Consider the following 14,470-nt stretch of genomic DNA (forward strand, 5'->3'; position numbering starts at 1 on the left):
TGAATGTGCCAGGCATTTACATTTCATGTGGTTATAGGAATGCGAAAAAGATGAGAACGGGCAAAAATGTTGTCTGTAACAAGTAATTTCTTGAGAATTTGGGTAGAAAAAGAAGGTGAGAGAGAAAGTAATCTTTCTCTTTCTAAATATACGTTATTATTTCCATAGCAACTTTGGTGTGAGCATTAAGCTTTTAACTGTTTTTTTAGGCTGCCAGATGGCTTCACACAACTTCTAAATTTGACCCAGCTCTATCTAAATGATGCCTTTTTGGAGTTTCTTCCAGCTAACTTTGGAAGGTAAGAATTAGTCATCAAAGCACATTGCTCTTTCATATGAACTCAGTTTAGGCTTTAAAGGGGACATTTTAAAGCTGTATTATTTTTAAAAACAAAACAAAGCAAAACAAAAAAACGAAGAGATTTTGGCTTTTCAGTCCTATTTTGATGAATGATTGTTGTTAGAGAGAATGTTATGTCAGCAAGAATTTTATGATGAAGTGATGCAGTTTGGTTGTTTGGGGAAAAGGTGAGAAGAAATAGAACTTGAAGAGGCCTGTCCTTGATCAAACGTGTTATTAAATTGTGGCAAAGGCAGAAAATAACAATATGGTCTATGCCTATTGAAAAGTGAACAGGAAGAAAAAGTATTTTGAGTCAGAAGGGAAGAAAGGAATGACTGAGTGTGGTGGAGTAACCAAAGGAAAAATGCGAAAGCCAGAACAAGAGAGAAGACTCAAAAGACAACAGAGCAGAAAGGATGTAGAATGAGAGAAAAAATAAATGCAGTAGAAACTGAGACAAAAAGTGTTCAATAAGGACAAAGCAGAGGGGGAGGAAAATCAAAGGTAACACAATTTGCTGTGGCCCTTTAAGAGGGCAGTAGAAGCCTGTGGATCCTTACACTGCACAGGTCTGACAGAAATACCAAGTTTATTCCACCTCTGTTACACTGGTGAGGGAGTGGTCAGCCTTTCTGCCCTCAGGTTATCCAGTTGGGCAAATAGCTCAGAAGACAAAGGATTAACAGAGAAAGTAGATGGTGTTTTTACAGAATTCACCTAGTATTAGTTTTCTCCTAGTCTATCCAGCTACCTGTATTTGTGTTTTATTGTTCAACTGGGAGCATCAGCTCAGCACTCCAGAGTTAATACTGAGGTGACATAATTTGTGTTGGAAATGACACTGGTATGCTCAGGCATTGAGAAAGTGCTGCTTTATCAGCATTTGCTTGATGGGCCTGTCACTGACCCAGGGCTGAGTCTGGGCTTTACGCTGGAACACCGTTTAGAAAATCCTAGTTGAAGAAAGAGGAAGAAAAATTGTCATTTGAAGCACGTTTGGAATATCAGAATAAATCCTAAGACAGCCTGCTTCTGCAGTTTGGAATCAGACATTATGTTCAAATGTCAACAAAAAATAAATATATGAAATACCCTGCAATTTATCAGATGTGTAGTGTTCTAAAGTGTTTCTAAAGCCTTGCTGGTACTTTGTCTAATAATCTTTGTTGCTTAAGGACATGCTGTTATTCTAAACCTTTTAGTAGAAAGCGCTAATTTTTTTTTTCTTTTACAAATGCGTATTTTGTCTAAATAAAATGACTCTAGTTCCAGTTGTGTTTATTATTCCTTTAATATTATTCGCCTCCTATATTCTCTGTTTGGTGTCTTGCATTTACAAATCCTTGTCATGTTTTCGAAGCTTCCCACATTAGCATACAGACATTGCTTTTTTTTTTTGCTAGCTACATGTAGCTCTTTAACTGTATCTCCCTTACTGCTCTTCTCCAAATTTTAGTGCTTTGTTTGTATCTTCTGGTACAGTAACATTTAGTTAGTCTGTTATAGTCTCGTTTAGCCATGTGAATGAAGTCGGGAGCGGAGTTTACCTGCACATCATGAAAACGTCTCTCCACATTTCTCATTTAAAGTTGTTCTTTTTAGTCCTGGTTAAGCACAACTGTAGGACTTGAAAGGTTTTCTGCTTTATTTGGTAGGAAAAAGATAAGAACATCATTTTATAGAAGAGCATAATATAGGGAAGCCTGAGGTTCCATGAAATAGATAACTGGTGTGCTGGACAAAGCTATTTAAAGTTTTGTTGTATTTTTTTTTAACTTTTCTCACAGACACATGTTTACACTTGTGGTACCAAAGGACCTGGACTGTAGAGGTAGAGTAATGTGAAAAGCAGTATTAATGACATCGCTGAAACTCGCCAAAAAGTACCTTAATAAACTTTCTTCACATTTAGAAACTATATTATCAGCCTAAAAGCTTTAATAGTATGACTCTGGGCTGACACCTCTGTTTAGAAGATGATACAATTACAAATTAGTTATGCAGGACTGCTCAGTTTCACATGGGCCTTGAGCAGTCCTGGGCATGGTCAGCTCATGCATTGAATGCACCTCCAAAAAATTGTTGATTTGATACTCCAGATTTTCTGTGAGAGGAGTTGTACAATTTGAGACGAAGAGGTAAGGACCTCGTTCATCCTTGTGGTTTTCTATCCTCTTCCTTTTCCTCCCCACATGGATGATAATTGGGGATTAAAGACACAGCAAAAGGGTGACATGAATCAAAATCCTTTCATGTTTATCAAATTATCTTCCTAGACAATATGGGTAATTAGACCAAAATTCTGGAACTCTAATACATCAGGTTCTTCATCTCTTACCTAATGTGTCCTCCTTCCTTCTCATTATTCTACATCATTAAAATTATTCCTGTGGCTTAAAGAATATTGCCAGTTGGAGTTTTCACAATGATATGCAATTGTGAAGTACTGTTGTGTATAGGTTCCAATTCATGCCAACGCTTATGCACATGTCCTACTTCTGTTTAAAATGAAGTAAATTCAATGGAGATCTGTTCTGTAGTATTCATGTGCCTGTGTGACTGGAGAATTCAGTGCTGAAAAAATGCAAATGAAAATTGTGAACTAAATAGCAGTTGCTTTTTATCCTTTAACAGATCTGGAAATGTGTGAGAGAAATTAACTTTAACGATGTTTCCCTTGTTTTAAATAATTAAAATTATAAATATATAATATTTAAATACCTAATTATAAGAATAGTTTTGAATTACTGTGAAAAACAGATACATGTCAAGTTTTTTCAGAAGAGTCCAGATAAGGACAAACAGGTCCTTATCTGGAGCTGTCTGTCCTTACATGAGGCTATTTGGTTCTCAACACATTTTGTATCATATTCAGCCCCGCAACAGCTGGACATCTTACTATTGTGCATTGACACTTTGGACTCTTTTTTTTTGTTGAAATAAGTACTTTCAAATCATTCTTAGGGATTCCTGAACCAATTCATTGAATGAACTAATTATTTTCTATCATATTTCTAGACTTGTCAAGTTGCGAATTTTGGAGTTAAGAGAAAATCACTTGAAAACTCTCCCAAAGTAAGTGATTGAATATTTACATAAGCTGCTTTCACCTGAAATTTCCAAAAGTGCAAAATATTTTTATCGCTAGAAATGCAATGGTGTCATTTCTGTTAAGAGTTACTTTTTCCATGGGTTAAGGGAATTCTACTGAAGATTTTTAACTAAAAGCGAACATATAGTGGAAAGTGGAGGCTGGTACATTAGCTGACTGTAGTTCAACATCCAAATTCTATAACGTGACATTTTAAAATATAAGATGTAAACAAAATTGGAAAACAGCATATGAGATAACCCTGCTCAGTGATTATGTGGCAGTATTGTCATCATCAAGAAGTAATCTGACGTATTGAAAACATACTCAATGTAACCTCAGTAGAACAATCTCCCCATATGATCTGTACAGAAGTTAAATGTATTTGGTGGTTTACAGTACTGTTTAGAAACCTGTATCATCAGAGTATTGAAGAAATGTCAGTTTGGTAGTGTTTCTTGGTACGATTTACCAAAAAAGTAAGTTGCTATAATTTGTTGCTATAATTTGACCAACATTTAAAGGGTATTTTGAAAAGAAACAGTATATAAATTAAAAAGAAACCTATACATATCCCATGCTAAATGTAGGAAGTTGCACTGCATAAAGCAAGGAATATGGTTTTGTATTCAGACCAGCATTATATAATTGTTTCCTGAAACAGGGATCTTAACCAATAAAAAAAATACCTGTGGATTTGTGGATTGTTAGAAACAGGGGTTGTATGTCCCCCTTTTAAGTGATACTTACAGTGGTCTCAATACACAGCATTTATGAAACACTGCTAATACTGAACTGCATATTACTGAGCTCATTTTAAAAGGGCACCCTTTTTAGCAAGCATGCATTTATCAAAATCTACACAGACTTTTTGCCTATAATGGGCAATAGTGACATTTTCACTACTTCCTGTGGGCTTTTATCCATAGCACTTTCCTTTTTTTAAGGAAAGCTATTTTTTGTGTTAAAGGCAATATTCTTTATATCAGTGGAAAAAACTTTTTTGTACAAACTTTCTATTTCCTCTGTTCTGAGTTACATTTACTATTTTGAAAAACAAACAAACAAAAAGCTTCCATCTGCTACCGAAGTGTTTATCTGCATTTAAAAAATGAGACCTATTCAGAACAGCAGATTTGCAACCTTTCAGGTCTTTATCATATGAAAAGCTATACATGTGCTGTAGTATGTATGTGTTATCTAGACTACCTCTGAAACATCAGTCTCTTTTAGAAAGGAATTGCATAGTCTTTGCATGCAGAAGGTGTTTCTTGGGATAAATGGATGTGTGTGTGCTAGGATTGAAGAATCAAAATTCCACAACAGAATCATTTTTATCAAACAGAATATTTTTATATTTCTGGTCTAATTCTAATCCCACTCAAGATGAGAACAGATGTATTACTGAATTCCGTGGGAGCAGGATTGGGATTGTGTGTCATTGTTACTGGTAAAAATAATATTTTTTTTTTCTGTGATACATGGTGTTTAACAGGCAAATTTTGTCAAGTTTGGCAAGCATTTGGAAGATTCATACCTAAGCGTAGTGGCCTCTGGTTTCAGTAGCACTAAGTTTGTTAAGGTGGCTGAGCGTGGCTTTTCCCACTGTATGATTCTGAAAGTAAGGAAGTTCTTTCATTCTTGTAACCAAGGGAGACATTATTTGTAGGCATGTTTGTTCTCTGCTCTTTGCTATGGCAGAAGGCTTTGCTATATCCTGCTGAGACGAACTGGAAGGAAAAGGTTTTGCTTATGCAAATGCTGTTCTTAAAACTGATAGATAAAAGGGACAACTGTATCATGAAATAAAGTAAGAGGAAGAAAGTTGACAAGGCCATTTTTGCATCAACTGGGACAAAAATGGGGGATCTATCCATTTCTGGGCTTCTTTTATCCTCTAGAGCAGTTTTCTCTGCGAGCAAAAAAAGGTGCACAGTGTAATGGATAGAGAGGAGTTAACACATATTACAGAGTGTTAATTTAGAGGATATATGTCCTGCTTCTCAGTTAGGGTGACTTTGGCCTCTTTTACAAAAAGAGAGTAGTTACTCACCTAAAGCAGCATCTCTTTGCGTACTGGAGTGGGCCTGGGAAGATCAGGGCTGAGCGTGGGAGGAGGAGAGTGGTGAGGCCGTGGGCGAATGCAGACATGGTGATGTGGCAGGAAGAGCTAAAGCAGTATCGGTATGTCGTTTCGGCTTCACAGGGCTTTCCCTGTAAGAGGAAAACGTTAAACATCAGCCTGTTTTACTTTCTCAGCCAATAAGAGAAGGAAAGTTGTGACATGAAAACTGTGTCTACAATAGAACCATCTGCAGTTAGGAAAAGAAATGAAGTGATATAAATCAGAATATATTTTACAATTTAGTTGCAAAAAAGGTGATGCAGGTCTTTCAGATATATACGGAAAGTCTGTCTTTCTTATGCTACAATGTATTAGATATATTATGAATAAGATAACATCTTATGTTGGTAGTTTGTCCAATAGCTCTAATGTAAGAAAAGACATCAAAAGGAAGGCAAATAAATAATTTTAATATTGTAATTTGGTTTTTAAAGAGATGTGTCGTGTACTGTAAGACTGTTTTAAGTAACTTGTGCTCAGTACTATTATCATGTCAAGTGCATCTTAAAAGATGTTACCAAAAAGCAGATCATATTCTTTCATCCGTTTTGTGCTGTAAAATATATGAATAAAGAATTTTTAAAGGAAACATTTAGTGTTTTGGCATAAACAGGAATTAAATGTGCTTTGTGTTTACCATAGCTCTAATTTTGCTGTCTTTCATACGAACTCAAGTCAAGATTGTTGTAAAACGTACCCATAGTAACTGAATGCAAAATGTCCTAAAATTATTTACAAAAATATCAGATTAAGTAAATACTAACTATAGTTGGCTGAAAGGTAGCTCTCTAACCAGATCACAGATCTCCAAAGTGTCCCTCTTTAATGCAAACATCTTTGCATTAAAAAATGAAAGCTTCCCTTTGTTGAATTTGTTGACATAATTTTATGGCATCCAAAACATGTCCAAAGATATCACTGTATTCCCAGACACTTTCCTAATAGAAAATCAGTGAAGCACTGTTCATAAAATGCTTTGAAGATTCTTCTGATTTCTTTTGACAAGCATACCAAACATTTAAAATAACACTGTCTTGCTGTATCATACTGGGCTGGAGACACACATTGAAAATGTTGCAGGATGTCCCTATTTTCTCTCAGCAGTACTTTCTCTTCAGAAAATGCTACTAGGCTTACAAATATTTTTAACATACTGAAAATATTTGTATGTTTAATCTATAGTTCTTCACAATACCATTTTATAAAATCAGTAATTTATTTTCTCTCTTACATGATTTGATTAAAGATTATTATTGATACCGGCTTCCAGGAATAGGAAATATTTAGGAATATTTTGAAATTTCTGTCCAATATTGTAAATAATTTTTAATATTTCAGTAAAGCTTCAATTTGTGCAGCAAAATTAGAAAAATCTGCTTTTTTCTCTTGAATTTCTGTTAAATGTTTCAAAGCATTTGTGACATTCTGACCAAGTTTCTTACGTTTGAACAATGTTACCACCTAAATCACAGGGTTATCTTTTGGCTTGAAGAACAAAGTAAGATAATTTTTATTATTCTGCTTGGATAAAGTGTACTTTATCTTTACTCGCTCTAACAACATGTAATATTACTGTATAATAGCTTGGGATGGTGTTTTATAGACCGCAGCTCCCAATAGCTCCGTAGCATTCTCTTCTGTGATACTACCCAACTGAATATGTATTTGAAGCTATAGGTGAGGCTTTCCAACGGCCAGTGATGTTTTTGGTCATTTTGCACCCAAAATGAAGCAATTAAAATCAGTGGACAGATTCCTGTTAGCTTCAGTGGGTTTTAAATGAGGCGGTTTGTACTTCAGTGTTTAATTATTCTGTGTTTGAGTAATTTCTCAGAGCGGAGAGATGCAGTTCCCAGCTTTCTATCCTGCTGAATAAGGCTGTAGTTCAACCTGGATGGGAAGGCACGGGGACAGAGGTGACTGCAAAGGAGGAACCACTTAGCGAGCTGTGGTAGGAGACTGACAGTCCCACAGGTCCCATCAAGGGCCCATCTTGCCCTCAGTCCTGCTGGTGGCAGTGATCAACTCTTATGGCAGGATCCGAGTAACTTGGTGACTGCAAACCTCTTTTCATTAACATCCTTCTCTGTGTCGTTTATAAACAAACTAACCAGCATGAGCCCCAGCCTGGAGCCTGGCTGTTGGCAGCTTCTCCTGCTCTACCCACTCATTTAAAATTGGTATTTTTTCCAGTCTTTGGTCATTTATTTATCCATGTGAAGACCATCTCTGGTCACATAGTTGTTTAGGTTGAGAACTTTCAGTGAAGGACCTTTGTACATATCTCTTGGAAATGAGGATACACTTTATTGTCCAGCTCTTCTGTACTCTTGACTCTTTCAAAAGACTCCAGAAGTATTTTGAGTCATCCCTACTCATCACAAAAACTGTTGAATTTCCCCAGTGTGTCATATTTCTCTTTGTATCCCCTGAATTGTTTAAAAGAGTTTCTGTTAATTTGTCTGGTACAATTGTCAAAGTCACTGGTCTGTAGTTTCCTAGGCTTATCCTGAAATGATTTAAAAATTGTTGTGACATTAGTTACACACTTCCCAGTCACCTAGCGCTGAAGCACTGTGTGAGAGGTTTTATGTGTCATACATGCATGTTGTCAGAGCTCTCAACTGTGGGGAAGCATTGCAGCATGGGAGCCTGCCCAAACTCTGAAGACAAATGCAGAAAATTAATTTAGTTTTTTCTGAACTTCTTTTTTCCTGAGCATTCCTTTTATATCTTTTCTGTAGACTCTGGCAGGCTTCCTGCTCCTGAGGGGCCTGAAATGTTTTGTCTGGTGAAACAGAAGAAACCCCACGTAAAGTTTTTTCTCAAGTTTGTAAGAAAAAAATGCATTTACGTTAGTTGCACATTTCAGTTGTGTATCAGAACTCATTTACATACCTTCATATATAGATGCATACACACAAATATGTATGCATACATACAGTTAATGAAGACATGCAATAACACACCTTTCTGGAGGTGCTGTGTCTATACCAGCTCGCAGTAATACAAGAGTTCACACGCAGACCTCCCCGTGCAACGATCCTCTTCTGTCTCCCGCTGACTTGGGGGAACCCACGCTGATCAGGGCGGTGGCAGCTGTGGGGAAGTGCTTCTGCTGTTCCCCCGCTGCAGCATGGGGCTGCTGTGGTGGGTGCACCTCTCCTCCCCCTAAATGCCTCTGCCTAGCGCATGGCTGCTGTCAGGAGCTAGCATTTCTGCCTGCACTGTTCTTGTTCCTCAAGCTGTCACAGGCCTAAAATTTAATAACAGGGAGGAGGCTGCTATTGAGAGAATAACTACTTACCAAATATATTTGGCTATTTTAAAATCATGATGGTGAACCAGGAGTTCACGAGTTTTTTGATAAAAGTTATGAAGTGTATGAGTGTGTGTGTATGCATCTGGCTTGGCGAATCAGGCATTCACATTATTGTCTCTGTATTCCCATTTCAGTCCAGATAAGCAGCTTTCATACAGCTGTTACCCTCTGCTGTTTCCCACCCTCTTAATTGTAGCTTCAGCTTATGTAGTTTTGTCTCACCTCTGATACAAATTGGAGTGCTGATTTCCAGTACAATTGCACAGTGAGGCACTTTTTGCCTAGTGGTTAAATAATTATTGGACTAGCAGTGTCTGTGTTGATGTTTTTGAAGCCATTTACCAAATACCTTTTGTGTTGGAGCAGTGAACTCCAAGGCCTATACTTCATTATAGCTCTGCCTTTTATGAATGGCTGTAAATGTTGGACACTCCTATAAGAACCACAGGATGGTCTCACACAGACTTTCTAATTTGTATGATTAATCCAACCACTCTGATGCACAGGATATTTAATAATTTTCATTGAGGACTTATGTAAACAATATGAAGTACCACTATGTTTTCCCACTGTTTGGTAGCATTCAGGAGTTCAGGCAGTTCTGTTTGTGTTAACATATATTGGTGTAGAAAGTAAACTTTTTCCAACCATTAGTTGTTTATGAAAAGTTACTTCAAACTACTTGAATGAAAGTTCACAGTGGATACAAATACAGAAGTCATGTTTGTGCTGCCTACACTGTAGGAAACAACTTTAACATTATGAGTCAACCTTAAATCATGCAGCAGGAGCTGTGTTCTGCAGTCAGCCCTTGGGTTTGATTGCTTCAGTTCGGACTGCAGTTTGAGGCTTGGTGCCCTTTTTCTGGATGTTTAGTTGTAGTAAAGGTATTGTTAGGAAGTAGATCTTCCAAATACAGTCCAATATTCTCCCAAAATAAGTGAAAACCAAACATTTGTGTTCAAATTGGGTGCAAATCCAGAATATTGAAAAGGATATGTTGTTATTACCCTTCTACCAAAGGGCAGCTGGTTAAATCCTAGCACTGTTTTCATAGTTGGTTTTTTTTTCCCTTTTAAGTGACAGAATTATAGTAGGCAGAGTTCACATTAGTACAGACTGTATTTTCATTTCCATCTTGACTGTTTTACAGGAATTTGAGTATAACTTGGTTTGTATTTTAGTAATAAAGACCCAACAAAGACCCATGCCATTGCACTGGTGTTCAAAGCAACCAGGATATTCAGGTTGATGAAAGAACCCTCACAGGAGAGAAGAGGGTATCAGTAAAGCCTGAAATATCTTATAGCATGATTACACCAGCATATTTAGGAAGCAGAGATATGTAGAGGCTATATATAACTATGCATTTTATGGGTGGGTGTGTTTACGTAGACAGACAGAATCACAGAATCTTTAAGGTTGGAAAAGACCTTTAAGATCATCAAGGCCAACAGTCAACCCAATACCACCATGGCCACTAAACCATGTCCTGAAGTGCCACATCCACATGTTTTTTGAACATTTCCAGTGATGGTGACTCCACCACCTCCGTGGGTAGCCTGTTCCAATGCTTGATGACATTAGTACATCTGACATGACGGGTATAGATATATAATATATATGTGTATATGTATACACTTACATGTACATACACATGTATGTCCTATATACACATACACAGTATATCTATATCTGTATCTATAGTCAGTCATTTCATAGACTAGGAACCGGCCTAGCAAAAACAAACCAAAAAAGGAGCAGTAGGTAGTAGGGTAACTGTCAGTGCTAGCAGAGGAGATAGGGAATGTGCAGCGTATCAGGGGGACAAGGAAGTGAGGGGGCACGAGGTTTAGATTATATTGGCTGCCGAGGACTTAACACCCCATTGAGTGATGTGACTGCTGGTGTCAGTTTTTCCCTAGGAAAAGCACATTCTGACTTTCTGCTCTTTAAAAATAGTCTGACCTAGACTAGCTAGTCCACAATTTAAACCAGCCTCAAGTCTAAATTACCAATTTCCCTAATTTTTTTGGCCAAGCGTTCTAGGAACCATGGCACATACACAAAGCTCAGAGATGGTTCCCCTCACTGATGTTCATCCCTTTTCTTGTTTGCATGCTGAGGATCTGTGGTTCTGTCAGGACAACGCAGAGTTATTACAGTAATTGAAGTGAATCACCAATTCTTCAAACAAATGTAGCAGCTAAATTTACAGCTTAGTTGGGAAAGGATGGTCTGAGTACATTGCATATGTAACAAAAGCTTTTAATTTATCTAACAGTTGTATTTAAGCCTGGTCTGGTTACTACTCCTATGGAAACTCATTAATTTGCATTTAATTTTGCATTTTCTGAGATTAGGCTCTGTCATAAATATTCATTGCTCTTCATAGCAACAAATGTCAGCAGACCTGCCACTCTTAAATGGAATAATTTGGGATAATAACATCCTATTGAATTCTTGAGAGCAATCAAGAATATTTCGTATCTCAGGAAAGAACTTGGAAAACATACCCATGCTGTTGCTTGCACCAAGCAGCCAAGCAACCTGCCTGTATTTTTTCAAAAATCTGTGAGTAAATTAAAGTAGTTAGTCTGATCTTTGCCCTTAGAGCTGTTTGGGCTGAGGAAACCCCTTTTCAGGGTTTTGTGGGGTTTCTTTCAGTAGAGATTCGTAAAATTGAAAAATTGTAGAAACTGCATTTGTAAATGGTGAGTCACTAGCGTCTGAGAAACTGTAGGTAACTGATGAGAAAATACTTGTATTTGTTGTACTCATCCTGCTGACTCACTGTTTCCCAGCTGAAGCTGTGGCTTCTCATGTCATCTTTGGTTTATTTGACAATAGGTATTACAGCTATTGTTTTTCTGCAATACTGTGCTGTTAGGAAATAATGTACAATGGAGACATTACCAAAGCAGCTATTCTTACAGAAAACCAAGATTTCTGTTGGTCTTCAGCTATTGCTCAGAATTGATTTGCTTTGTGAAGAATAAGAATTGTAGATCAAGTTCTCAAGTACAGCCTCTAAAATTGGAAGAACTGTGTAGTTCTGAAGACAAGAGCAATTAAAAAACGGGTGAAATTTAATAGTACAGTGTGCAAGGTTGTGTACCAAGGGACTAATAGGAGTTTATGTTATAAATTAGGAGCTCTTCAATCAGAAATCACATTGGAAAAAAAGACATCAGTGTATTAGTAGGATGTAAAATGTCTATGAGTCAGCAATCTAATAGAGCCATGACAATGCCAAATGTTCTTTGTCAAAGTATTTTCACTAGAGACAAAGAAGAGTTTGTGATATTGTATAAAAAAATGAGGGAGACCTCATTTGGAAAAGCTCAAAATGGAACAAGGATGAGGAAGAGCTAAAGAAGGTCCTGATCTGATAGGAAAAATAATGAATGCAGAGTGTATTATGTGGAAGGGTCCTAAAAATAATGTGTTACTTAATCTAAGAAAACAGAAGTTGAGAGGAGCTATGTTAGTGTTTGTCTCTACGCACACAGTTAAGGTAGGCAACTTGGAAGAGATCTGTATCTTCTGCCTGGATGAGGAACAGAGTTGTGTGTGCTTAGCAGAGTAAGAAATAAGGATAAGCTGGCCACAAGCGGTAGGAGTGAGAAGTTTCCAAAATATCAGAGTCATCAGTACCTTCTCTCTCCTCCTTTTAAGATTGAAAGACATCACTCTACATTGTCCTGAAAGGCAAAAGCAGCACTTTTGGCTTGGGGCTGGGTCTCTTCAGTGCAGGCTAGTGGGGGAAGCGCCTGGGCTGGTCCCTGTCCCACGGCTGCCTGAGGAGCTGGCTGCGGGTGTCCTGAGAGGCAGGATGCGCTGGGATGCACATTCAGTCTGCCCTGGCTGGCCAGTCTGACCTCCTCCTGTCACTAACTTCTAGTTTTCACCAGAAAATTGTGGAAAGATTAAACTTAGATGGCACATGTTGCTGTCCTGACAGTTTGAACTTATTGGTGCATTGCAACATCAAATCTGCTCTCTGTAAGGCAAATTTTGGTGATTATTAAGTAAACTGGCTGAAATCAACCAGAAATGGTAAGTTTTTATCACAGATGATATAATTACATTGTAAGATTCTTTGTGTTGATCAGCACTTTGATATTCCTTTGAAGATGTTTGCATGCATTGTTCTATTGTTCTTTGTTGGTTTAAATCAGTACATTTCTGAAATATTTTCCAGCTATCTCTGTCCCCTCGGTTTGCAATTGTTTGAGTGCAGTCTTCCAGCATTGCTAAAACATTACATACCTGTAATTTTACTTCTGGTTTGAGTCAGGAATAAAAGGACTTTATGGAGATGATGATGATGATAAGGTTGGGGGTTTTTTTTGCTTTTGTTAAAATTAGCCATTTTATATTGATGTGTTTTCAGTCTTAAAATGTAAACCCATGGTTTTTATTCTTGATTGCATGTTTTTAGGCTTTGATTGTAATGAAATAAAACTATGTGAAAATACAGGCAATATGTTTTAGCCACACAGTTTGATAATTGCTGTTAATAAGATGTTTGCTGTCAAAATTCAGACTCTGCTTGAAAAATCTTTGTTTAGGCTTACCTGTTGTAGGCAATATAATGTAAAGTTGGTAATCTGTTTTGCTTTTTTCTGCAAATGTCTCAAGTTGTAATGAATCGCTGGGTTTTACCTGTCACTGTTTACATTAGAACAGTACTTCTGTGCATTCTAGTTCCACAAAAGAATGGTTCTTAAAAATGCTGTGAAAAATAAGCTGTCCTATTTTTGTATAATATTTTACTATCAATGAGCTTGAATATCTTCCTTGATAAAGGGCAATGGAGAAGTTTTCTTCCAATAATTCAAAAGCACAGAAGGTCAGTCTCACCTAAAGTTTTCCATGAAAAATACTTCAAAGAGAAACGAAAACAAGGATGCCATCTATTAAGTGTTTCCTTCTGCTTAACAAGTAAAGGTGTGAAAAAGATCTTTTTGTGCATACATAATGAAAGTATCTATTGTGGGTTCACAATTAAATATATTGTAAAAAAAACTTAAGGGGGGCAAGAGAATCCCATTTTTCACCCAGAAGAATTTACTGTTATGGAATTTCATAAAATTGAATTTTTTCTTCCTTTGGATTCCAAGTGTACGGTTTTTTTTTTTCTGTAAAGACACATATATGGAAAATTGACATTTTTCTATGACATACTTTCTTTTCTTTTCTTTCTTTCCCCCTAAATTTAGAGCTAGAACCACAGAAAGTAGAAGCACTATAAGTGTTGATGGGGAGTATACAATGTTCCTCCCCTTCCAATAATTAATTAATTAATTATATTTTACAAGCCAATTAAATAAAAAGTTCATGAGTTGTGGGTCATGTTATTTCTTTTATTCTCTGGCCAATCACTTAGCAATGCTATAATTCTCAGACCTAAAAAATAAACTGAAATACTAAACGCTGCACTGAGAATACAAAGCTTTTAATTAATTGCAATACCAAGCTACCATGTAGATCTGCACCAGATTAATGTGACAGTTATCCACAACTACAAAATGTCTAGCAAACAAACCAGATGGAAACAAGGCCGAGTGGTGGAAGTTGTCCTCT

General features: G+C 37.0%; 1 protein-coding gene across 5 annotated transcripts in view; it reads left to right on the plus strand.

The window, feature by feature from the left end:
• LRRC7 (leucine rich repeat containing 7) overlaps positions 1–14,470 on the plus strand; it is a gene marked incomplete at its 3' end in the record, with an annotated part of 99,766 nt that overhangs the window by 7,770 nt on the left and 77,526 nt on the right. For all 5 annotated transcript variants that reach the window (XM_082003280.1, XM_082003282.1, XM_082003283.1 and 2 more), the window contains exons 4-5: positions 210–299; positions 3,362–3,418. In XM_082003280.1, coding sequence (XP_081859406.1) covers positions 210–299; positions 3,362–3,418 — 147 coding nt within the window. The remainder of the gene's footprint in view (positions 1–209; positions 300–3,361; positions 3,419–14,470) is intronic.

Source organism: Phaethon aethereus, assembly GCF_964289735.1.
Source record: "Phaethon aethereus genome assembly, chromosome: 8".
NCBI classification, from domain to species: Eukaryota; Metazoa; Chordata; class Aves; order Phaethontiformes; family Phaethontidae; genus Phaethon; species Phaethon aethereus.